General features: G+C 45.6%; 1 protein-coding gene across 5 annotated transcripts in view; it reads right to left on the bottom strand.

Annotated features, from left to right (window-relative positions):
• The window catches only part of LOC8033199 (transcription factor SUM-1), a 305,941-nt gene that overhangs the window by 106,163 nt on the left and 172,582 nt on the right, over window positions 1–27,196 (bottom strand). For 4 of the 5 annotated variants that reach the window (XM_040217851.1, XM_040217856.2, XM_040217848.2 and 1 more), the window contains one exon: window positions 14,621–14,927. The exons of the other annotated variant lie outside the window; for it this stretch is intronic. In XM_040217851.1, coding sequence (XP_040073785.1) covers window positions 14,644–14,927 — 284 coding nt within the window. In that variant the 3' untranslated portion in view covers window positions 14,621–14,643. Of the gene's footprint in view, window positions 1–14,620; window positions 14,928–27,196 lie in introns of those variants that run through there. 5 annotated transcript variants of the gene reach the window in all.

The raw sequence follows: 27,196 nt of genomic DNA, 5'->3' as shown, positions 1-27,196 counted from the left end.
CCTGCTTTTCCCCCGGCATGACGCACCTTATCTGGAGCAGATATTTTTACAAATAAACACAATAGTGGCTGACGTAGACTTGATATTCTGGGCTTGGGGAGAGCGTGAAACTCGTGGGTGGGGCCATAGCGCGGCTACCTTAGTACTCTGCCCTTCGCTGCCCGTGGCATCAGAGGACGTCTATCTGGAGAACACCAAAGTAAACTGCAGTCGCTTCGTGCTCCGTGCGTTTTTGAACGGCACCAAGAAAGGTACACACGGCAAACGTGCGTTTACATTTCATTTTTTTTTTAACCGACGTTTTAATTAATTGTTGTTATGAGTGTCCTTTTTTTCGATTACTTATATTTATTTACTGGAAACTTTTTTTCATTCACCAACTTCTCAACCGAGGCTCGACCTGTTCAGAACCAAAGGAAGAAACATATCGAGCCAAACCTTATTTATTATTTAATTATCACTTTACTGTTACAACTGTGTTTTGCTATTGACTGGCAATATATGCCGGTATAGTAAGATGGACATAAATCAATTCTTATTCTAGTTTTGGCTAGATGTATGATGACTTCTACAACATTGCGATTTCCAGAGTGGGGAATTTTAGTCGATCGGTCCGATGGCTCCATTAACGATACCCGATACTCCACCGCCGCCTGTGCGCAAATGGAACAGGTTGCAACAATAGGAATTTGAATAGCCCTTATCCCTTTGTTTCTTAAGTGAAGACAATATTGTTGGAAGTAACGCCACGAAAGTAACGGATTACTTTTTGGGGTAACGGTCACTTACTTTCATGGAAGGGTAATTGTAATTATAATAAATTACAATTTAGCCTTGAGTAATTGTAAATGTAATTCCTTACTATTTTTTAGTAACGTGTACAAGTCTGCTCCTTACCATGAGACAGCGCAACACATGCGCACTGGCGACAAATCTCCGCAGTGTGCGTCCGCCATAGAATCGCAAGAGCTCCCCAGAGTTTGAGATAGATAGACTCTCCCTTCAATTAAAGCGCTCTACTATTATCTCGTCGAGCTCGGCGCTCAAGTACGGATTAAAGCCAGCTTTCCAAAGCAGGCTACTGTGGCAGTTTCCCAACTGGATTAACGCTGGCTAGGGGTTTCCAAAAGAGTCTCGAACGTCAAAAACAGCCTCTCGCTACAACTCTGGTCCCGTCCCCAGAGTGTCGCGCGTCCAAACGTCTTCCTGCCCCTCATTTTCCTTGCCCCGAAGCCATAAACGGGCCGTATCGTCGTAAACCAGCGGGCCGCGAAGCGGACGTATGGCCCTGCACCTGGGCCCTCTAAGTCAAGCCCCTCGGCGGGGAGTGCGCTCGGTATCTCGGGGTCTTCCGCGGCATGTCCTCTTGCAAGCATCCACGAACGAGCGCGCCGCTTCCGCGACAGCTGCACAAACTGCCGCTCTCTGAGCCCGTTTGCTCCAAGCCGGTTAACTTTAACCGCGGTAAAAATTCACCGCGCTTCCCTACTATAGTACCTACAAGTATCTAGCGAGGTTTGACGAGGGCTGGATTCTCCGTGTTTTATTGTGAGGTGGTAGCTCGTGCCACATACTGGATGTATGTAGCGGATATATTTGGCTTTCGTGGAAAAGTTCCGAAAAGGGGGGACCCAACAACGCGCGCTATCGGGTTTTCGCAACGCAGCCCAGAATACATTTGAACTTCTGCAACACTTTTTGTTGCTCGTGGTACAGAACCCCCCCTTGGCTACGTGCCTGCGATTCACTAAAAGTATATTTGCTAGAATGCGCAAATGACGACCTTGGCCTCCTCGCAAGAATCTCACTAAGCGTTCCGCACATGCGTGACGCCGCCTAAAATTTGGTTCACAGGAGGCAGACGGCCGTGCATGCGAGGGCTCGTGCCGTCTCGTGCTCTACACACGTACAACTCCAGTGAGGTTTTCGCACGTTCAAAAATATTAAAGTTCTCTCGATGCATTGTGGCGGCGGTGGCGTAGTGAAACTGGCCGGTGAGATCGGTCTATTTGGATGCCTCAACGTCCACCTCTTTAGGGTGATAACATCCTTGTAGTACCCGATGCCTAGGGTACGCGCTCACATAAAAATACGAAGATGATTCAGAAAACGAAATGCCGCCGTACGCCAGTCAACGCCAAAAACGCGTGCGGGGAGACGCTCTTTCACGCCACTTCAGCAAGAAAAAAAAAGCGTTCGGAACAAGATATCCATTTGTCATCACCCTAAGCAAAGTGGCAAAGCGCGCATGAAGGCACTCGTGGACAACGTTTTCTGGCATTACCGAGCAAGCTACCCATAACTTTGGCTTTATTGCCAAGAAAGGTTGCTCCCAAGTATAAAGTTACTTTCACCATGTATAGCTAGAGTCAACGTCTTAGCGTAGATTGTGTGAAGGAAAACCGGCCCATACTGGGGCACACGAGCGCTTGGGACTCGATTTGACGTGCCACTCCATTCGCGCGCTCTAGCTTTGGCAGCGCTAATCTTTCGCACAGGCTGAGTTGAGACGCTGGCCGGCCCAGGCCGCAAAAACCGCGCTTTCACACGACAACCGTGCCTGCGTCGGAGCTGGGGCGGTAAGCGCGCGCGGCGGGGGAGTAGGCACATTTAAACACCTCCAATAGTGTTCTGAGCTTCTATTCGCTGACTGTATTACCTGGTTGCTGTTTGCGCATTCTAGCTGATGTCCTTAGCCACTATACTTGAAGGCACTCTACTCTGGGGCATGTCGGAGCTTCAAGGATTCGCATGACACCTCCAGTGTGTCGCTAACAGAAGAATACAAGTCCCATCGCGCTTGCAGCGAACGGTAATACAGTGGACTAACGTCTTCTTGCACCAACCACCAAAATACAACCATTATAATGTACAGATGTTATACACTTAGGCAATGATGGTTATCGAGGTGACCATACAATTTCGGAAAGGGTCTGTTGGAAGCTGCTCGCATGTGCGCACTTTGACGCATAGCTAGCAGTTCTGGGATAAAACGTGGGAAACCTGACGTATTTTCTGATATTCAACCGAGACTACGGGTGTAAAGGAAGCTATGACAAAACACAACGGCCACCTTGCCGACAAAATAATCACTGAGCCAGTCTCTGGTTTCGTACATTGATTAGCATTCACATTCAGACAACATGATATGCTCTAAACCTGAGCAATACATATCAAACTACCTATCTATAATTAATAGCATTAATTTTGGACGCACTTTTGGGTGCATGAGTTAATTTTCCTCTAATTTTTTATATATTTCCAATCCGGGGATAGTCTGCCGGGGTCGTCAGGGGGCTTCAGCGGCCACAGACGACACAGCTGACATTAGCTACGTGCGATTTACTTATACCTCCTGCACCGCTACAGGGAAGTGTAGGGCGGTGTACTTCCGGTCGTATCCAAATACACATACCGGAAGTAGACTGCCCTACACTTTTCTCCACTGGTGCAGGAGGTGTAAGTAAATCGAACCCAGCTACTACCTCAGGTTGTTTGTAGAGCCACTAAATGAGCTGCGCTTACAGTATCGGCACTCTGTTTCTCGACATTGTTGTTCCATTTTGGTTTGTATACAAAGCAGACGTAACTGCCGATCGTCATGATTGAAAAGTGCGACTTTTTCAGCATTAGATTCGGTGTTAGGAACCTCATGTAATATTGCTTTGCTTTATCGCGAACTGTTTAAAATTTTCTGGAGGGCGGAAAAGTGTTTCCTGTAATTTCAGATAAAGCTTCAGATAAGTGGCAACCATGATTTTAAGTGAATAAGTGTGGCGATGTGGGTTAGTTAGTTCATACTGACGAAAAGGAAAACAGCGCACAGTAAACGGGAACCAAATGCACTTCTTTAGTCCCCGTTTACTGTGCGCTGTTTGCCTTTTCGACACTATTTTAAGCCACGATATGGGCAAGTGTCGTTACTCTGAAGCATAGCTTATTTAGTGGCACTAGATGGTTGCAGCCCCCAGCAGCGTTCGTCGCGGTCGCTGCAACTTAAGGTTGGTTTGTTTAGAGGGATTTAAACGCCAATGAGCCACTTTACCCTATCCACCCATCCGCTTCGGCAGCCGCCGCCTCTGACCGCCATGTCTAGCTCGTCGGCCATTGGCTAACGGCCATCGTCGCGAGATGTTTCCTATTGGTTGTTGCTTACGTTCCGTAGCGCCTTGGTGGAGTAGTATGAACGCGCAGTACGTAAGCGTACGTATCGTAACATTACAAGTCAAGTTGAAAGTGATAACAGCCGAAATGAAGTGCCTTAGGGCCGCGAACAACAGCCTCAGGACTGAGCTATCTGCCCTTCGAAAACAGCTTGCTCTACGACCGCCCAATTCTGCACCGCAACATCAAATCTATGCGAGCACTGCTTCGTCGCTCAACTGTGCATCGATTCGATGTCCGTTTGTGGCTGATTGGCGGGACCTGCAACTGCGCTTCCCGTTCGGCCAAATAGTTAGACAACCGCCATCCGCAAAATACTGTTAACGTGGATTATCTTGGACGACAAGGAGATTCCCCGAGCCTTGCCAGGGACATGAACGACGGTTTCAAAACGGTGGGCCATACACGTCGAAACAAGCCTTCTGTGAAGACAGCGAAGGCTTCAAAGGTGACATTTGTTCCTCGCGTGCGCCAGTGTAAGGCTCTTTTTGCATCGCGCCTCGACCCTAATGCGGCTGTTAACGAGGTGTGCTCGTTTTTCGAGCCCTATCTCGAAGGAAAGCCGGCAAAGTGCAGTAAGCTAATAACTAAGTTACCTTCCTGCTCGTCTTTTCCTGTTTCCCTAGAGCACTACTCACTTGACATGATTAACCGGCCAGAGGTTAGAACTGAAGACTGCATTTTTCACCCGTTGGTTGGAAAACTCGACGACTCGCGTACGCTGGTAAGTGAAGGATCCCCATCACCACAAGACCATTCAAGATGTACTATCGGAATACTCGCGGGCTTCGTACGAAGGCAGACGAATGTTTGCATAATATCTGTTCCTCCGCATTCATCATCATTTGCTTAACCGAAGCGTCACTTTTGGACAAAATCCCCAAACACCGATTATATTCCTTCCTGCTACACCGTTCGTGGAAGGGACAGAGTCTATGCCGCGAGTCGTCCAAAGTTTGGTGGCGGTGTCATAATGATGTGGACGATTCTTTCTCTAGCTTCAGGAGGCATGACCTGGAAACGTATGCTGAATGCTTTTGGATAAATCTTGATGCGGGAGATGGGCTTAGTTATTTAATAGGTAATTCTTATTTTCCTCCTAAATTGGAAGCAACTGTATTTGCTGGTCATTTTAAAAGACTTGAGATGCAAATAGATTTTTCGTGTGTAGATTGGCTGTCTGAGAAAATGACGTGCAGAAATTCCGATACAATAAAGGAAGAGTCATGTTTAATTACTTTGCCCATAGTAAGGGCGAACTCAGTTCAATAAGCTAGAAAATGCTGCTGGAAATGACATTGATTTCTTCCTTTCAAACTGTTCTACGGATAAATCAACTTTAGTGAGCCAAACACTTGATAGACCCGATGTTTTTCACCCGCCTTTCATTGTGTCATTTTCGCTTCCCCGAAGTCCGCGTGCCTGTAACGTTTTTCTTGTACGGCAGTGGCGACTACATAGGCCTACATAACTTCTGCCCCAACCTGTAACTGGTCGACAATTTTGGGTGAAAACTGTGTTCATACGGCGACTGAAAGTTTTACAACTATAGTGCAAAAGGGAATTGATGTCTTTATACCAAAACGCCTGAAGAGCCCTTCCAAATATCCAGGTTGATTTTTCAAGAAATTACGGTATTATGTGCGCAGAAAAGCGCATTTTCATATACTCTTCAAGTCAAAGTTGAGTACCAGTGGTACGCAAAGTTAAGGATTTATAGAACGCTCGTGATAAAGTGGTTCGCGCGCGACCAACGCGCGCATCAAGTACAAGTAGAAAATCGCTTGTTCCGAAATACAGATGAGTTCTCGTGATTTGTCAAACAACATTCAAAGACCACAACTAACTGTATTTCTGTACGGAAGGGGTCTGGGGTTTATGCTTCCTTGCCCCGACAGGTAGCAAATGATTTGGGAAATCATTTCCGAGAGAGCTACTCGCCCGATAATATGGTGGCGGTACGTTTTATAATTTTAACTGACATGACACTTTGAACATCAATAGCGTGGATACATCTAAGTCTCGGAAGTGATAAGAAAACTGAGTCCAAAGGGTTTCGTAGGCATTGATCAGATATCCAGCTTCACCGTGAAGCGCAGCTCCCAGTTATTCGCACCTGTTTTAGAACATAGTTTTAATCTTTCTTTTGCGATTGGCTAATTCCCTTCTCTGTGGAAAAGGTCAATCGTAGGAGTGTGCGAAGAGTGATTTTTGAAACCGAATCGAATACGAATTGAATCATTCTGGCACCGAATCGAACACGAATACGAATCGAATAATTTTCAAATAATTTTTGAATAGTAAGTAGACTGCTACTAAAGAAGAGTACAGATTTAAAAAAAAAATTGTTTATTTTTCCAAAATATGTCTTAAAATCATGGTAACAATGCGACTAGACGATGATGACTACAGTTCAACGATTTATAATTATATGGAGACAAAAGCTACTAAATTGCTAGAATGCTAAACATAATATCAAGGTTCACGCAGAAGCTGAACATAAAATCACAGTTCACGCAGAACCAAGAAACAAAAGAGGAATCTTACACCTTATCGGATTTCTTTGCACTAGCCAATATATGTGAGTGATATGAGATAGTACACTAGACATCTTATTTTCGAAAATAAGATGATGAGAAGGCTCGTTAAATCAGCTTGAAGTATTTATAAATCTCGTGCAAAAAACAAAACAAAAAAAACAAAAAAGTTTTTCCACGTGTTTTGCAACAAGAGACTTGTCACAGTGTTCGAGCACGTGGAGAACAGTCTCTCCCTGGCAACCTAGGTTGCGGGAATTGCCAGGTATTGTCGCGCCGCACGTGCGAGGGTCCTGTACTTTTCTTTGGCTACAGTTTGCCAGCAGTGGAATGGGCTGTAGGTACGTGGCAAAACTGGAGACTGAAGGTAGTCGTAGACCTCTTGCACTAGACAACTTGGTGCAACATTCCTTTTCGACAATGCCAAACTGTTCAATATCTTCCACACTGAAGGCTGCTCACTGGGTCTGGTCTGTTGAGTCTGGTATTCGCGACTCTGGCGAAACGGATGCCGCAAAGCGGGGAAACCGGGAACCAGTCGGACCAGGCCGCTTCGCGCCCCTCCGCGTCTCTGGTGGCGAACGATGTAATTTGACGAAGATCCGAAAATTTCTTAAGTTTGCCTGAGTCTTCATTAGTGTGGTGAAGCCTCAGTAGATTGTTTCCTTCCATCACTGGTTTGAAAGCCCTTTTGCTCCACAACACACGGTCGTGTGCTTTCGATTTCTTGGATGGGAAGAAATCACGGAAAAACGTTTTGGTTTCTTGTCTGTTTCGAATCACATTCAAAGCGACAACTACTTGGTAACTGATAAGTGGTCTCTTTATGAGAATGTAGAACAGGGGACTAAGGTCGACAGACGAGGTGTTTCACTGGAGGGAACACCAATGCTGCAGTCAAGTGAATGGGAAGGTTCGATAGCTCCTTTTCTTTAGTTTGGTTGTGCTCGATTAGCTTCAAGTTTGAGCCACCCACGCCGGCCGGTGCGTTGGCTATTCATCTTGGCTGCTTTTCGCCGAAAAAGCCTCTGGACCACAATGAAGGAGTTGGACTGATTTCGCAATTACTTGATTCAGGAAAACCTGCTTGCATATGATTTATGAGGGCAATTATCTGCTTTCAAAAGGTGGGGGGACGCGTCTCGCAAAGTTAGAAGCTGTCACGTCATTAGGATCTATCGCGCCCTCCAATATTTATATTATAACCCCTGTCAAAGCCAGCAGCAATATACGTCTACATTGCTCAGGTTGACCGGCCACAAAAAATACTCATTTTATCCGTTCAGGATTCGAAGTCAAGTTCAATGCAGAGAGGTTCTGAGTGAATCTCCGATGAAGACTCTCCTCAGTTTGTCCGCATTTGTCTCTGTTCTACCGGCTAGAACCATTTGGCTAAGTTTAAGTAGTATCTCTCTGTCTGTCAAATATACTTTTATTCAACAGTTCACCTTAGCTAGTCAACTAAGTTCATATGTCAACCCGAAGATTATACTAATATCGTTCTAGTGGAATATAATACGTAATATAATACATAACCCGCTTGTCAAAATGACTTCTCGATTGCAACTTAAACCTGAATTGAAATACGACCATCAGCCGCTTAGTGAAGCTCCAGCGGGTTAACATGCTCCTTGGCTGAAGAAGCGCTTGCTTAATTTTCGTAATTTTCCTGCAACCTGTGTTGTTGACCGAGCAGACGACTGGAGCTGGTTCTTAAAGGGCAACTCCGCTCAATTCCGGAAAATTTAGGCTTACATGTGATTCCATTTCACAAAGCCCTACTAAACAGCTCTAGATCCTCGGATTCGCGAAATGTGGAATATTATTTGTGTAATCTAAATTTAAACATCAGCTGATACCGAAACTGAAACTTCGGTTGCGTCAGGCAACATTGGTCTTGTGGCGTCAGAGTCATGGCCACGTCACGTCGAACCATATGGTCTTGTGACGTTCGTGGGGGCGAGGTACAGGACACGCGACGCAAGCAGGTGTCTTCGCATGGCGTGGGCGATGATGGCCCGGGGGAGAGGGGGAAGGGGAGAAGACGAAAGAGAGGGGGAGCGGAGAAACAGACCGATAAGCGCGCAGGGTAGCGCAATCTAGCGCATCCGCGTTACGGTGATCACGTGGACGACGTTGAGCCAACAGCGGGAGGAGAAACTCATGACGTCATCGTTCAATTTCGCTCTGAGAAGTGAAACAAACAAAATGTGAGAATGACGTAGTCATGCCTCTGGCGTAGTGGCTCAACGTTGGCCGCTCCAACTCCGTCGCATTGACTGCGCTGACGATTCCGCCTCACGTCGCACGCTAGAGTTGGCAGATTTCGGCGACTTGGCTCATTTGAAAGTTTGCTGGCCAGTTTATTAAATATATAGACGGTATTAGATCCTCATATTTGACATGGGGTCTTCCTATATGATACTGAAGAGGGCTACATAGTTTCCTAAATATTAAAAATGAGGCGGAGTTGCCCTTTAAACGCGGATACACACAAAAGCTCGATTTCTCGGACAGATAAGTCGCATGGTCGAGGCATACGAGTTAGCCAAAAATTACTTTCGATGAAAAAATTCTGTAGCCATCGCCGGTTTCCTTAGAAGATAAACTAATTAGAGTCTATTACCGTTTCTCTGAAGTCCATAGTTTCGGTTTTGAACGAAGTCTCCGAAACGAAAGTTTGACACGAAAAGAACAAAAAACACCGGCAAAACAAACCTATGCTCGGCAAGTTTATGCGCACCGGCTACACTTAACCGTCTCAGTTCAAATACCTATAAAATTGGGCATTAAACAAAAGAAAATCTGTTAAATTGGATGCGCTACCCGTTCAGGTGGCCCGACCGAGCCGACGTGACCTGGACCCAGCCGCCATGTTTGTTTGGTGGTGGCGCCCCCTATAGGTCGCTGGAGTCGCGAATAGGGATGCCGCGAACTTTTTCGACCAGAAGTTTCGTTTTTTCGACCTTTTTATATTAAAAAATTTGACGGAATTCGAATTTTCGAACTTGCTAAACTAAGAAATTCGACGCTTTTCGAATTTTCGAATTTTGCAGGTTCAGAGATGCAATGTATTTCGAACCTTCAAACTTATTACGCTAAAAATTTGTATAATTTTCTAACTTCGAATTTATTAAGCAGCGAAATTCGATGCTCGTCTGATGATTTTCGAACATTTAATTTTGTACACTGTAAAGTTCGAAGCTTTTCGATATTTCGAATTTCCTACGCTCAGAAATTCGATAATTCTCGAACTTTCAAACCTATTAATCTAGAGAATTCGAAACGTTTCAAACTTTCGAATCCTGAAACGGCAAAAGTTCGACGAACTTCGACCTCCTAGGGTAAAAGTTCGAAGTTCGTCGAACTTCGAAAGACCGGCGGGCGGTCTTATTTGAATTCAAGCAGTGAGGTACATTCCTCATTTTTTTCTCCGAGTTTTACATGCTGTGTTGCGTTCCTTGCGTAAACAATGCCGTTTTAAAGAAATAAATTCCCGAAGGAGCGAGGAACGACGACGGGTTTCTGACGATTGTCGTTTGTGCCATATTTAAAGCGCGCTATTAGCCCCGAGAAGTTCGCATGGCGCCCCCTTATGGCGAACCGGGGTGACGTCACGGCGAGGAGAGAATTTTTCTCCGACTCTCCCCGCTCGCCCTGTGGAGGCTGTGACGACGCTAGCTGTCGGCGCGATCGTTTCTATTTAATTTTTTGGGGCGTGTTTTTTGTAGGAAGTGTAAATGTTTATATGTGCCTTTATTGGGGTATGGCCTGTAGCTACAGGCGGAACTTCAACCAACATTTTAAGCATGGTTGACGGGGCAGGCAACGCACGAATCACAGCTGGTATATGAAAATAAAAAATATGGCCACAATTGCAGGAGCATCACTATAGATTTACGTCTCGCGCAATAAATGTTGATGATGGTCTGAATGAATTGGGAGGTTATGTATACTATTTCTTTTGTATCTCTGTTTTTAAACAAGATAGCCGAAGCAGAAAAGCTGCATGCTGCTCGCTTCGGCTAAATACAGTCTGGGCCATGGGGAGAGAATCACAAGTAAGACAACCCAAATGCAGTGGCAAAGTAAAAAAAAAAAAAAACACGGAACATTTATTATGTACATTGCTCGCATTTGACCTTTGCTGGATTCGGATGATATTTCAATGGAGTACACGGGTGGTATCTGTGGACTTGTTTATATCAACCCTCAAGTAATGTATAACAAACGTATGCGAGGGTGTCTAGCTCGTTATTAGTCACTTAAGCCTTAAATTTAGATTTTACTTAAATCGAATTGTCCTGAAGCTAAAATCCCAGAAGCTTTTCTCACGCAGACTGTCACTCTTCACAGGTTCCATATTCTCTGTTACTAGCGCTGCATCTACCACTGGACAGACGTTCGAATGCTTGCTTTTACTCCTGTTTTCCTCTGTTGTCAGAGAGTCCAGCTCTAGGGAGTTTGAAGGCTGAGGAGGTTTTTGGGGACCTGTAGCAGTCTCTTTTAATTCGAAATGACAATTCAGACTAAACCGTGTATTTTTTTAATACCCAAGGCTGGAATAAAGAATGTCAGGAAAAAGTATAAACATTCCATATTACAGCACTATTGCTGTGCATATTTTGGGCAGTTCAATACATATCATACAGGCACCTTGGGGCAATTCGGCCGTTTTTGCTGCTACCATACAATCTAATTTCCAGTAACTGTGCATCTTCTAAGAAATATGCCTGCGTACGTGTATAAACTATATAATCAACTCACGAAGAAGTTACAGTTATGTAAAGCAGCCCTGTTCCACGAGCATTTCAAAGATGATCAGACGCAGGGCCTTTAAAATATCTGCGAACCAGCGCATGCAGAGTGGAAGCGCAGAGTCGGGGTCGCGAGCTAATTTGCCGACCACCCAAAGGCCCATGATATAAATGCCACTTCAAATGCCTTGAAAGCGGGATGTAATATCGTCCTAAATCATGAACAGGCAAGGAACAGAATTTCAGCGTCTGAAACACTTGCGCCACCGCTTCACCGACCCCTCGCAAGATTGCCTTGTGTCGTGTGAACGGGCGGGAAAGTTCATCGGCGAAATTACCTCCTCCGATAGCTTTCGGGATTTGTAACCCAATTTTAAAGGTAAAAAGGACGAGCAGGCTTATAAAATGTACGGAAGTCACGTCAATATCGGCCTAACTCAACGTCTTGTACACCGGGTAAATGAAGTCCAGCTCCTCGAAGAGCTTGCGGCACACAACGCCAGACCAGGAAACCTGTGGAAAGCGAGCCGATGCGAGATCGCGGAGCGGAGTACTCCCCCTGACGTCACGGTACACCTCACCCAATCAGGGCGCCGCGACCGCAGCGACGCTTGTGTTCGCTCTCGGGGCTAATAGCCGAAGCTATTTATGGTAGAGATGTTAAACTTTTAAAGAATGATCTATGTTAGCCTCGGTAAGTCTCGTATTAAATTATGATTATTGTTATTCAAGTTGAGTTTCGAAGAAATGTCCAAACATGTATTTACGGGCAAATATGCCCTAAACTTGGTTTTTCTTTTCTCTAAATTGTTTTAGGTATCGCATTTAAACTAACACCACAGACAGTACTTATGTAAAATATCATTGCCATCTGCAGAATACAACATAATATATTCAGGGTTTTTTTCACATAAAGAAGTAAATTAACTCAAAGGGAAGATTTCTAAAATTGTTAAACGTCATTAACAAAAAAAAAATTTTTTTTTTCTCGCTTCACGTTTCTGGGACGTGTTTCTTTTAGCCTGTACACATTTTGGTAGGAAAACTTGTTGCGAAGTTCTGAGCCTCTGAATATGCAAGAATACAACACTTCTGGCAGGTTCTTGATAGCTTTTTTTGCTCCAGCTTTTTATCTTTGCATTTATTGTTATGCTTATTTTTTTTTAAATTATTATTGGCTTAGTTATTTAGGGCGAAAAGACATAGCTGTGAACTTGCGAACCACCGAGCATGTGACGAGTAGTGCCTTCTGACAACGAGTTTCCGACAATGACCATCTACGCGATCTTTTATGCAGTGAAGAGCGACAGTAGCTATACCTATGCATGAATAATTTCAGATTAAAATAAAGTCGACCACGCCCCCTTTCCCCGTATTGTTTTCTTTAACAGTTCGAAATAACTGAGAGGGGAGGGGGGCGAAAAGAGCTGGAGCCCCCCCCCCCCCCCGCATCTTCTTTCCCTTTTTCTTCTTCCGACGCCACTTGTATGGCAGAACGCTCCTCGACCTCGAGTTGTGTCGGTTTCTGTGATATTTGCTCGGCGTTTGCTTCGTCGCGATAAATAAACCTCCAGGACAGTTACAAACTAAACTTACTAAATACCAGCGTCACTCGGGCGGCGTTCGATCGGATTACTACCAGCGTGTAAGGGGGTGGGGAGGTAGTTGGCTAGATCGCTTCAAGGTTTTTCTGAGCCTCAACCTCCTGCCCGCCCCTGACCGTTTCGAACTGGATGAGGTGCGTAAAACAGTGCGTTCGTGTGATCACTACTTCGTAATGCACGTTAATGACCACCCCGGGCTGGCGGTCACAATTACTGATCTATTCTTACACGTCACTGCACTGGCAAATATTCCAGCACATCCGGGACACTCGTCGTCTCATTTAATTGCCTGACCAACTTCGCGCAGTGTAAATATCACACCCGAACATTTCTAATCCTGATTTTGTGAAAATCAGTGAGGCGTGGAAACGTTATTTAAAACTGAAACTGTGGAGGAACATAGAAACCGGACTTCGAACTTTGAAAACTTGGGCTTGAAAGAAATTTGAAATTTTCGAAGTTTCTTTGAAGTTAGTCCTAAAAGAGAATAGAAACCTTCGACCTTTTCGAGCTTTATGTAGAAAGAAATTCGAAATCTTTGAATTTTTAAACTTCATGACTATAAAAATTCGAAGCGTTCGATTTTTCGAATTTGAGATTCAAGAAAATTCGAAATCTTCGATTTTGCGAACTTCAGATTCAAAGAAACTCGAAATCTTCGAATTTTTGAACTTCAGATTCCAAGAAATTCATCATGTTCAAATCTCGAATTTCAAGTCAGGAAAGTTCGAAATGTTCGATTTATCGAACCTCAAGTAAGAAAAAAATATTCGAAATATTCGAACCCGAACTTTTAGAAACCGTGAAAGCCTCGAACTTTTTGAATTCGACACTTCACGGTGTTCTGAAGTTCCGAATTTTTCGAATTCGAACCTCGGTCGGTACGAAAATATGAAAATCTTTCGAATTCGAGCCTTCGGTTCGAAAATATCGACACCTTTCGAATTCGAACTTAGGGTGGTTCACGGCATCTGTAGTCTGGTACATCCTGAAGCACTGTACTTAGTAGGAACTCTACATTCTCTTAATGCCAAAGCATTAACTGTCTCATGGAGCGAGCTGACGTCATCAGTTTGAAGCGCGAAAACGGCACCTAGTTTCCTTCGGTTCCATTGGCTGGAGCGTTGACGGGGCTCCCATTGGCCGCTGCGCTCGTCAGTTTCCACGACTGCTCACCCCATGGCGCTGCGTGCCCATCATCTCGCCGTTACCAAGAGCGTCCAAGGTCACGAGGGGAGCACGGGCGCTGACCGGCGACGAAAAGTACTGTGGTGTCCGATTGCCCCTGCCCGATCAAACCGCGCTCCGCTCGCTCACCGAGAAACCAGACGACGCCCGCTGCCATGAGAGGGAGTTTTATAAATACTTATAAATACCACGGCGACTAGGGAGAAGGAAGGAAGTGACGTCAACAATGCAGCAAACGCAGATTGGATGTTGATTGGTGAGAGTCGTTGATGACAAATTTCTGCAGAAGAAAAGAAAAGCTTTGTTTTCTTCTGCGGGAATTCGTCATCAGCGACTCTCACCAATCAACATCCAATCTGCGTTTGCTGCATTGTTGACGTCACTTCCTTCTCTTTAGTGGCCGTGAGAATCCAAAAAGCGCAACATAGGGCTCTCTTGGTGGTCTGCCGCTGGCTTGGCCTCCCCGGTTGTGGCGACCGCCGCTGTGTTGCCGGTCTGCCGCCAAGATACAGGTCCGGCTCCGGGATGAAGGTCCGCAACTCCGCGATGAAGAATCGTCGGCCCTCGAGCTCTGCCGGGTTCTGCCACCGGGGCCGTCACGTTCCCCCCTTTTTTTCTCTTTTTTGTCCCTCGCGCCTCGCCGTGTGCCTCCCTTCTTCCTCGTCCCCTACAGTGCACTGCAGACGAAAAATGGGGCGGACGAGCGGCTTGCATGCTTTCACATTCGAAACTCAAGGGAAATGCTTAGATGTACCTCGAGCTTTTTCTTCCTTCTTGCAGAAGATGTCTTTAAATCGAGGATCAAGGAAGGTTGCAAGGACATAAAGGGACTGTGTGCCAGGAAGCTTGTTTTCATTGGCCTGAGACGATTCTGGGAAACGCCTTGTCTTGAGTTCCACTTGCAACTTGATGTTGCTTGTGGAACTCCTAAAGCAACTTGATGTTGCTTTCTGAGTTCCACTTAGAAAGCAACATCTTTACACGGCGAACAAGTGAAACAACCATGGAAAGCACTAGGAAAAACTCGGCACAAGAAGCTGTTGCGGCATCATCAATTGATGACAACAGAGAAAAACTAGGTACAGAAAGGGACGCGCAAATTAAAGAGCTTGAATGGGCGGTTGAAAACGCTGAGCAATATTCGCGGCGGAAGAACATAGAGATTCACGGTATCGTCCAAAATAATCAAAAAGACCTGACACCGGTTCTCGGTAATCTATCAGCAAGGCTGGACCTTCTTGTGCCTCAACCGGATAAGATTGAATCTGTGCATAGATTGAAAGCGAGAGAAGGAAAAATTCCGCCAATCATCGTGTGGTTCAGGGACAGGTCGGAGAGAGATTGGTGGGTCAATACGCGGACCGCATTAAAATCTGAACGTATTTCCATCAACGAGAACCTAACAAAGCTCCAGCGATGGTTGTTTTGGAACGCGAAAGAATGGTGCAAAGGAAAAAGGCTACAAATATGTCTGGATGATCGAGTTATAGAAAAATTGTAGTAAGGCGGAAAGACGGCGCGGCTGTGATACGTATCGAGGTTGAGAGTGACTTGAACCACATCCGCTGATATGACCTCGTGCAGCTCATTTACAGATTGGGACAGATACACCAAAACAGTACTAGTTGAGGACGAAATAGAAGACAGGCGGCAGATTCTGCATCTCATTCAAATTAATGTTAGAAGCCTTAGAAAAACACTGGGGCGTACTAAATGTATAGCTGAGGAATGCACTCACAGATATAGATATACTAACACTAACCGAAATAAATATCGAGGCCACAGAGCCTTTGTCTTTTCATTTTGATGAATTTCACGGATTTTCAGCACGCCACCAAAGCAGAAAAGGAGGAGGAATTCTTGTATACGTAAAAGAAATACATGGCTAACTGACCGTATTGAGCTGTCTTTGAATCACGCGGAAGTTCTTGTGATTACTATTCATAAAGCAGAACTGTCATTTACATGGGTTGCCAAAGGCATGGTAGCGCTTTTTTGGACGTCCAAAAAAGCGCTACCATGCCTTTGGCAACCCAAGACCAATACCAACTAGCCCAACATACAGCTTTGATATGTCATTTACAATTTGTGATGTGTATAGATAAAGACCGCCCAGCAATAATTTAGAATTGTTCTATCAAGAATTCTCAAAATTACTAAATAGGCTTAATGACAATGATCAACTCGAATTGGCAGGTGACTTTAATATAGATACCATGTGCCATAAGAAAATGGGAGTTGCGGTATATCTCGACATATTGTCACGAATGACAAGTGATGGGGTGATAATAACTGGAGAAACTAAACCTTTAATGGAGCGAACTTCTGCCCAGAAATAAAAAGGGAATAGAACAAAGATTACGAAAATAATCCCTGGAGAAGGGGAACAAGAGGGACAAAGGACAAACACAAATCTCCAAACACAGCTAGGTGACTGGTGCGCGACCGAAAAAAATCCGCCTGGTCCGGGTATCGAACCCGGGACCTCTCCATTCTCGTCATTCTTGTCCAGCTCGCTTGCACCTTTGCATTTCATTGCATTATAATAATAGAACAAAGCCGAGCGTCGCGGGCGTCGAAGTCGGCGTGACAGCAGAATCGAACGCTGGGGCGAAACTGACTCCGCTCGTCTTGCGGAGTCCCTTATGTACCCTCGTAGGTTTATGGATCATTCGGTGTAGAACTTTCACTGCGTAGAACATTCGGAACTTGATCAGACGAGAATGTTTGTGAACTTACGAGAAGGCCAAGTTGAAATAATAAATAAAAGGACAGTCCGCTGACTGGAATGGAACCCACACCTTCCGCGCGACAGTCAAGCGCGGTAGCCACTCGCGCCACGCACGCGCTTGCTCGCCGACGCGCGTGGCAATGTTGTCTACCTACGGTTTGTATAATTTAATTAACGACTACAAAAGGGAAGAGTACCTAGGGCATACAATTACCAGATTGTGCATTGATCACGTGATAGTAAGGTTGAGTAACTTAAAATTTCTAGGGGGAACAATTAAACAAAAGGTAGCATATCATTATTTCGTTGAGCTTAGGGTAATAAACAAAGAGCATACAGCCGTGAGAGGAAAAAATGAACGTAAACAAATCCTTGACAATAAGAAAGTAGATGACACTATTCAAAGATATAACTGCAAAGCTTTGCTTCATCTAGATCACATCATTCTGTATGATACGTTAGTTGAAACCTGGAAATAATTGGATCGACAAAGAAATACTAAAAATCAGTGTTGAAGAAAACAAATTATCGAATAGATGTAAGCAAAATCCGCATGAGACAAAATTAAAAGGAGAATTTAGACGACTATGAAACCACCTCACTGCGAAAATTAGACTTGCTAAAAATATATTTCATATGACGCAGCTCTAGCAGTGCGGGAAGAACTTAAGAGAAACGTAGAATATCGTAAATCAAATAATTGGCAGACCCCCTAAAGATAATATAACCGTGTGATGTGACGAGTGACAGTGAGAAATCTCCGTCGCTCGTCGTTGACTCTCGCCGCTTGTCGCCGTTGCTTGTTGCTCACTAAATCACTTATATGCGGTTCAGGCTTAAAGAGATAATACAACGAAATTTCGGCGCTTACTGTTTTGTCTATGTGTGTTCAAAGGAGCAGTATCACATCGGACACACCATTATCTTGTTAAAAAAGACACGAAAAGGAATTTTAAAGCGAATTAGATGATTAGCAAAGAGCACCTGGTGGATGTCGCCAACGCCTCGTTTGTAATGCCCGTTTACGAACCTCGACTCCGGACAAGATTATAGAAGATTAACCCATCGCTCGAAATTCGCACAAAAGCAGCCGCTTCGGTGGCTGGAACGACCAGGACATCCACTCGACGTCAGCCTCGCCGCAGCTTTGCTTGTCCCGAGACAAACTACGTCCCGATTGCGTTGGATGTCACGTGGTCTCCGCTTGCTGTTCTCCGAGCACTTGCCAGAGTGGGCCGTTTATAACGAAAAATACAGCCACCAGGCTCAAACTACAAACGCGCGATTGTCATTTACGGATATTGTGGATCATATTCAAGCCATTTCTGAGCACTGCGGATATATTTCAAATTTCTTCGAAGTATCCCTTTGAAGTACTCAAATGCTGCGATGAATAAGAGTGCGATAGGCTTGATGCGCCAATTGGGCATTTTCAGAAGCCGCAATTAGTTTCAACTAGCTTTACTTCCGGCAAAAACGTACCAAATGTGATGAACTTACATGGTCTCTGAAGTCTAGGACGTAACCTTGCGTCGTCGACCAGTTCAGTCCGATTCTATAGTCTATAACACACTGGCGGCGGCTGTTGAATTGCAGTACGTAGTGCAATACATAGTTCAGCAGGGGGAAAGTAGATGCCGGAAATGGCGGACGGGTCGCGTGACGCCAAGATGGCGGCGCCCATGCAAAGTTGCCTGAAGGCGTGTGTACTCCTTTCTCTCTAGTCGACATGTTGCACCATTACTCCGTGCTCGCGTCTCGGTTTCGGTAACGAGCCGCTGCGTTTTTATTTTTTGCCTTTATTGGAAATACAGGTGATTCTAAAGCAAAATACTCATTGGGTAGTCTTCTGAAACCATATTCAATCGCCTGGGGAAAAAAATAAAAATAAACTTTGGTTGGGTGTCAGTGTTCCTTTAAAGCTAGGCATCCTCCACTGTAAACCTCCCCGTATGATCTCTCTTTTCCCCCCAATCCTCAGTAGACTGGAATCGCTTTCCGATGCCCATAGTTTAAATAATTTATGCCGCTGATTTTAAAATGGCGATTTTTAATTCTCTTGCTGTTCCTTAGCCATTGTTCCTATGTTTGCCTCCTGAGGCAAACATGAACAATAATTAGTCGGATTTTTATTCGAAAAATGAAACATGTCACACATAATTGTAGTTTTGGATAATATCGGAGGAGGACCACGAGAATGGAAAATTAAGGACGTAAATTGCATTGACACAAGGTCTAGCTCGTATTTCTCATAAAAATCACCTCATGTACGCTAGAGCTACTCTAAAGCCGGTGCCCCAATGCTCGTACGCCATACAAAAGACCGTCTGCCAACACGAGTCAGCGCAGAATCGGTGGTTCGAATGCCGCCTGCCTACACTCTTAGAAAAAAGGGTATGGATAGTCCTCCCTTAGGGGATGAACGGTCTTGTAACCTATGTTCCTTTAGAAAGGGAGAAACTTTCGTCCCTGAAGCAGGGGAGCAAAGTTCCTCCGTCGCTTGCATCTCAATATGGCGGCCCCGAATCGAGCAAATCGAGCCCAATAAGGCTTGACGAGGACGCTACGTCTCTTGTACGGGACGAGAGGAGCAGCAAATAAAAGCATAACACGAGCTTTCCGCGAACTGTGTTTATTTCCGAAGCCAGATTCCCGCCACAGGCGTTTCGAAAGCAGTTACTCAGTCTTCTCGTCGACAGCACTGCGATGCTAAACGGAGACAACCGATACCCAGTTACTTCGCGCACTTTTCGTCTTACCTTTGGGGTTCCTCGAGTCACAATTCCTTCGTCAACCGCACATCACGGAGAAGGGCAAACTCAATCCGCGAACCAAAAGCCGCTCTCGAAAGAACAAACTCGAAGCCGCTGCTTATCGCGTAGCGTGAAAGGTGGAACCGCTAGCCACCAGATGGCGGGTTCGCGGGGTCAAGCAGAGTAATTGCAAGTAGCTAGGCTAGGTGGCGCTAGGTACCGCCCCATTCATGTTCTACAAAAAATAATTTGCCCATCCCGGGCCACTACTGCGCTTCAGAGCCGCTCTCCGGGGCTTGGGAATCCTCTACTGTACACACATTACTCTTATTACAAGCATCAGGTGCACATACATTGAGCACATACTTGGCACACACAAATATCAATACAACGGAGCACCACACTAACCCGAACACTACACCCGTGCTCTGCGTTTCCGTCTTTTATACCGGTCGTTTTGAACGTACGGAACGTTTCGGTGACTCCCTAAGCAATAAAATATATTCCCAGCATGTTACTTTTTTTCCAGCAATGCCATACCCCTGAGAGTATTTTAAATGGCTCAGGGGATGAATCTCTTATTAAAAAGTAAAAGCTCGATCATGCCGTAATTATTTGAAAGCCAATAAATCAACCGCTCCAATGCGGTTCGAAGCTATGAGTTTGTTTCCCCACACGGCACGTCGTAGCCTGTATTTCTATTGGTTTTTCTATTTGTGCTGTTCGCGCAAAGCTGCATTTGCCGTCTTAAATAAATCTCTGTAGAGCGGATATTCATTCAGCTGGAAGTGATGCTTCACGGGCTGAGAAATCGCTTTTCGATCAACTTGAATGCAGTCAAAGCTGCGACTAGCGGCAGGTACGGAGCTACGCCGTGGCGAGCTCGAAAACTTCTAGCGCTCATCCCAGCGCGCCACTTGGAGGGCAGTTTCTCCTGGAACCGTAATATATTAAAACAGCAAAATGAAGGGTAGCTTTTTTTTCCGATTTTACCTACTATTGTTTGTTAATGCTAAAATTAAACACAGTAAATCTCCGTACTTTCCGTCACGATTTCGTACTGTTTCCCTTCCCCAGAGCGCAATCGCTGTCGGGGACGAGACAACCGACAGTCACATTGGCCGCTGTACGATAGGAGCTTACCGTTCAGACCAGCGTTCCAACATGACTATCCGCACGTTGATCGATTGCACGTAATCCCTCAACTGGTATTAAACTTTTTAATGTAAAGCGGAATGCCAACCTGCGACACCCCGCCCACTCCGATCACGGCCCGACCAGCGGCATCAATGCCCGACAGTTTACGATCTCATCTTCTTGTTACACCACTGATACGCGAACACACGGTCACATCGGCGATAATTCCAGTCTTCTGTTCACAACCCACGACACTGCCATCACGATGTTGCAGCTATGTTGCTGACACGCACAAATGCAGAGCCACGTTGAACGGCGGTTGCACTCGGCATCGGAAAACAGAACCGAACTCGGGACGGAAGGCACCCAGGCAGCCGGCAGCAAAACCTGCCTGTCTTGGACGCAGTTCCTGCGGTTTCCGTAACGTCGAAAACGTCGACACAGTTCAGCGTAGTTTCGCTACCGTAGTTCCGTGCCGCGCGAGTCCCGCAATGCGGAGACGGCCATCCCCCAGTGTACGTGGCGCTGCTGGCACTGCTCCGGAACTTCGCTGTTTCTAGCGGCTTCGTTTGCTCGTTTGATAAAATTAGTGATAAAAATGTCAATGCAACCGAAATGTTCTGCACGTTTAGACTAGAAGACGGAATTGCAGGCGGCCTTTGCTGCCGCTGAAGCTCAATCAACTCAACAGCTCTTTATTCAACAACGTGCGCGACCTGCTCGAAAAACGAAACCGAAAGAAGATGAGTCGGGAGGGCGAAAGCTTTCTCCCGTCTGCCTGGAGAAGGCGAAAAACGTTTCGTTCCTCCCCTTTTCTCGTGTCCGCTTGGGGGCGCGTCAGTAGAAGGGAGGAAGACGCGCCGTTGCTACTTTTTTCCTCCATTTTTTCTTAGAGTGTAGTTCCTCCTTGAACTCATTGCTATGCGACATTCGTAGCACGGATCTCGCAGTGAGTCGCGTTCGAATTTTTATGCAGGCTGTCTTTTGTATGATGTATCAGCAGTGTGACCCCGGCATAAAGAAGAACAATATCTAGGGTTTGCTTCTTGGTGAAGCGTATGCATGAGGAGCCTTCCAAACCCCTTCACAACTCTCCAACCTTCCTAACCTATTTTCGGAGAATAAAAATAAAACACGCAGAATGTATGAGCTTTTTGCACCTGACGACACTTCCGGTTAGACTCGCCATCGAAGCCAACACTGCTGTCTGCTGTGAGTGCCACGGCGCCATGTTGGAGGCATTCAGCGTCTTAATGCCGCAGCAGTAGCGTATAATCATAAAGCCGTCTTTGTAAGACCACATTTCAGAATATTTTCTTGTCCTAGTCAATTGCAAAGAGTTTCCTCATTTGACACAAAATAGAGTCTACAAAACCTTAGTTGGGGTACGAGGTTTTTTTGTCGAGATCACAGAGTTATTATAATCTAGAGCAAAATGTGCTGTGCATTTGGCCGCGTGGGAACGGGGGGGGGGGGGGGGGGGGGGATGGATGGATGCGGAGATTTGCGGTACCATTTGGCGGTCCCGGTGATCCAATATCGCTGGCGAAGCCTTAATACGCACAAAGAAGCAGCAGAACGTCACCTGTAAGGTTTGTACCTTCTTATTTCCTTTCTTACTTTGCAGAAAAACGCCGCAATCGTGCATTAACAAAATTTAATAAACTTGCCAAGTTCTCGAGAACTTGTCGCAGCAAAACAAACGCGCCTAACCCTTCGTCTGCTTTCTTTCTCTTCTCTTTTGTCTCCTTCTTTCTCGTGTATTCTCTCTGGATCGGAGATGTTAGCGCCCAGGATTTGCCGCGTTCTGCTCCCGACTTTACCCGCTTGGTCGAGATTGTGGCGGCGTATCCGTCGGAGCTGTTCATGACCCCGCTGAACCGATTGCTCGAGAGTCGCCTTGTCCAGGTTCCTGAAGACTGCCGAAATTCTTTATATATGTATAAAAGAAAAGATACTGCAGGCCGTAGCTCTGTTTTGTAACCAACGTTTACGGCTGAAACAATTAAGAAAAATTGGGTTGTATGTATGTTTATACATCCTAGAACTTTGTGTGCCTTAATTGGCGACGAGTCTCCAAATGTAGATGAGAAATGTAGCCAATGCAGTACATCCGCTAGCCTGGGATCTTTAACGTGCATCACGCAGTAGTGGTACAAAACCGCACTGAAACAATTACGGCGAATTTGACGACTTTAAATCTCGAGTCAGCGGACAAAGCAGAGCGCGAACACGGCCCCAAAGCATACTAAACTAAGCATAGCAGCGACGAATCCTCCAACATGAATTCCGGTGGGATCTAATGACATACGAACCGGTAGTACTGTTGCACCATTTTCTGGTGCAAGAACCCCTATAGCATCTTCATTTCCCAGATACGTTCCCTGCAAACCGTTATTGGAGGGATAAGTGACGTTTTGTGAGTAATTTGTTTAGATATAGTCTAAATGGTAAACATGCGCAAAATTAAAATATCCTTGTCGTCGCGCGAGTAAGCTAACAAGTTTCAAAATCCGCAGCAGAGTGTGATGCTTTTTCTAGCAGCGAATAGAAAATGCTGCAGATGGAAAACGCAACGCTTTAAAATATGCGGAAGTTTGAAAAAAGACAGGCAATAATCTTCGGATTTTACTATTCAGCGGCGACCATGGACGTGCGTGAACTCGAGGCGGAAATGCGTGAAATCCCCTTCATTGGGCGCTCCAAGGATCTTCCCGTCCCCATGAAGGTCCCGCATTTTAGCCGCTGGGTAGCCACCCTAGCTGCACTATCGGACCCTTTCCTTCCACCGCAACACAGTTATGGGTTACCAGAACGACCTGCCGGTAGATTCCGAGACAGCAGTTATTCTTCTTGAAGCAGCGCAACCCAACGACCTAACAAATGAGCGGATTCAAACGGCCGTTGGATCATGAACCGATGAGGCCTCGCGCTGAGCGCGCCCCAAAGGAGCCTTCGCCCGAGCGTCTGCAGCATCCGAGCCTCGCGTCCAAGGCAAACCGAGCGTGTCCGAGGTGCCGACTCGTGCGGTAAGCGTCCCTCGTGCTCGGCGGCCCATCTGGGGCTCATTAGGCTTAAGTGGGAGCAGCCAGCGGCACTGCAAAGGAAACTGCGTCGTCACGCCCGAGACGGAGAAGCCGCTGCTGCCACGTGAACCGACCCTCGTGCTTCCAGTCCGCACCTCCTATCTTTCGCACTATCCCCCCGCGGGGTGTGGAGACGCCCTCGGCGCATCTGGGCTGCTATTCGCCCGGCACGTCGTCTGCTATATCTGTCGCGGTGCGCCTTTCTCTGGCTGAAACTGAAATAGCCAACAAATGATCGGGAGATAGATTAGATTGGTTCTCTTGCTTCGCTTCCTGCACTCTCAGAAAAAAACTACAACCTTACACTATTCGCGACTCCAATTCGCTATAGGTGGCGCAACTCGTTCTCCAAAATGGCGGTTATAGTGAGGGTCGGAGATGTCTGCCGCTGCTGAGCCTCTCTAGTGTGTTGTCTTCACTGAGAGACACAAGTTATTTCTGCTTATACGAGGAAGCTAGGCTGTTATGAGCGCAAGCCACCTCATTATCGTGAAAATACAAACGGTGTTTAGCGTAATATTTAGGCCAGGAGGCACAATTAAAGTCTGAAACGAAACCGAAACTAAACTCTATTTTAGATTTAATTTCTCGAGATAGATCTTAATTTTGAATTCTTTCATGACTGAAGATGTGTCTCGCAGCATAATTGTTGAGTTAAAGAAGTTCGCGGAAACTTTATTTTGTGACATACGTCTCCGGTCCGTGCACTTCAAGCTATTTTGGAGAGTTCAGTGTCCCTCAATATAAAATTAAATATTGTATTCGTTGAAAAAAATCACTGCTGATATTTGTGCATTCTTGCTGCCTCTTCACGCTCAGATAATTGTCATGTGAAATTTACCAGCGAACCTTTAATGGGTATTTGGGTATTTAGATGATTAATTGCTTTAATATTATTCCCAGACAAGAATTGCAGAATCAATCAAATTTTTACAATATGTTCACAAGACATTTAAATTAAGAAGCGCTGATCGCACTACAAAAACCCAAAGACGGAACCCGAATCAGACAGCTGAAATGTGTGTGTGTGTTCGTTTTTAAAGAAACGCCTGACGCATAGGACTTAATATTACAACCAATATTGGCCGTTTGTGTATCTTGATAACTATGTCAGTTTTTCATAACCTAGAAAGATAACGAAATCAGATTTTACTGGAAAGTCTATTATCGTTAAACGGCGCATTTTTGTAATCCTGGTGTTTATTGATGGCGTATATTGTCGCAATTTGTATTAATAATAATATTATTAATAAAATTAAGATATTTTATTACGCAATTTTTCAAGCTTTAATATAATTTGAAGCTCATAACCTAATCTCAATCGCGTGAGCAAGTATGACAATCAACGGTGTACAAAATTATCACCACTGGTGCCAATTGCAGCATTTTAATTAACAAGTCATAAAATAAAAATAGTCTAAAATCAATAAATACATTCTAGGTAATGTGAGAAATTCATGTAAAATTACATTAATTGTAGGTAAAGCGCATGGCGCTATCAAAGTCGCGACTTTTGACAATCAGCAAAACTTTCAAAGTCGCCGCCAATATCCTTCCGGACCAAATGCCCCAAAATTAAATTAAAAAATAAAAAAATAAATAAATAACGGATTTTTTTTTTATTACCAATCTTTCCAGGAAATTTAGCTTCGTTCATTTTTACGTGCCGTCGTTTTGCCAATCTCAGCCTTTTTTGTTCGAAGCAACTCCTACCTGCTTGCACATCTGCCCACTGCAGCATGTCTTCTTGGCGTTGGAAGCCGGTCAAACAATAGTAAGTTTTAATATGGCGCATACGAGCGAACGCAAGCGCTGTGTGTTTGCGTTAGCTTTGCGCGGTCGACACTGTGCATGCTCGGAGCCCAAAATTGCGGTCTTGGATTGGCGCATGGCGGCGCAACATGGAGCACGCGCGACTCTAACGCAAACGCACAGCGCCTGCGTTTTGCATCTGTACGCAATACTAAAACCCTCTAGTAAGGGACAATCCCATATTGGCTGCAGCACTACGTTGGGGCAGTGAGGAGTGTTGTTTGCATTCGGAAATGACATTTGGCGAGCCATGATCGGGAGCAGATCCGCCGGGCCCGCTGAGCAGGGGAATCGGGGGACCCACACTAGAGCGCTTCCCGTTTCCGCCGCGGGAGGGCGAGCAACGAGCTGGAGGCACGAATAAGGAAGAATGACTACCCTGGATAATCAACTTCACGTTTCGGCGGCGGCGATTCCTAGCCACTGCAGGACAATCCCTCTGAAGTGTAACAGTGCCTATACTCAGGATAATCAAACACAATCAATCTAGACGCTTAGGGCTCCAACAATATTCAAAGGCACGTTTTCCTCCGTTATTACAAGTTTCCAAAAAAAAAATTTTCTAAGTGTTTTTTTTTTTTTTTGCCAGTATTGGCGCTGGCTTGCGGCCACCGTCGGAACAATTCTGCGGGAATCACATTCCCGCCTTCGTTCAGCCATGGAGGACGAGGACTTGAGGCTCGTGAAAGGTATGTGGATAATATTTATCTGCTCGAAAAGCATCTGCGGATGGGTAGCATAGTCCCTGCTTGTCTCACCTTGCTTTAAATGTCGCCGCATTCTCGTTGGAAGCAAAAACCAACCCACGTGTAGGCGCTCGCGATCGGCCGCGTCGCTCCGGCTGCGCGCTCCGGGTCGTGCGTGACTGACCCGGTGTGGCGATGTTCGTGCGCTTCCTAGGTCAAAGAAACCGTATTCACGAAAGACATGCATTGCTTTTCAGTGTCCCTTGCAAAGATCATCAACCACATCGGCGAGAGCAAGAGGTGCCTCGTTGAAGGCGAGGACGTGCTGAAATGGGATCGTGGAATCTAGCACAGCGTCGCCCTGGAGACATTTTCACCAGGACATAACCAAAAAAATAGTCATTAGATTACGTCTTTCTTGAAATGCCAAAATACAGAACACACTGATGAACATTATAATGTACAAAGATCAAAGAGTGTGTTGGTAAAAATACAGGAGTCAAAGAAAGTCAAAGTCAAAGAACGGAAGAGACGGTGCTCAGCGAGCCCAGGGAAGACCAGGACAACAAGGCAGCCTTGGCCCTCCGCAGCACCCGACTCGCACAAATTGAGTATCGATAAATGTTTCTCAATCATAGCGCTCCCTGTGTGACTTCCTCGGAGCGAGTAGAACTCGGCCTGATCGGGCGATATTGATAGGCGACCCACATAACTGGCTTTCATGTCTTTCGTTACGTGTCC

This window comes from Ixodes scapularis, unplaced genomic scaffold (genome assembly GCF_016920785.2).
Source record: "Ixodes scapularis isolate PalLabHiFi unplaced genomic scaffold, ASM1692078v2 PGA_scaffold4__175_contigs__length_147842914, whole genome shotgun sequence".
NCBI lineage: Eukaryota > Metazoa > Arthropoda > Arachnida > Ixodida > Ixodidae > Ixodes > Ixodes scapularis.
Note: the sequence above shows the minus strand (reverse complement) of the source record. Positions and strands in the feature narration are given on the sequence as shown.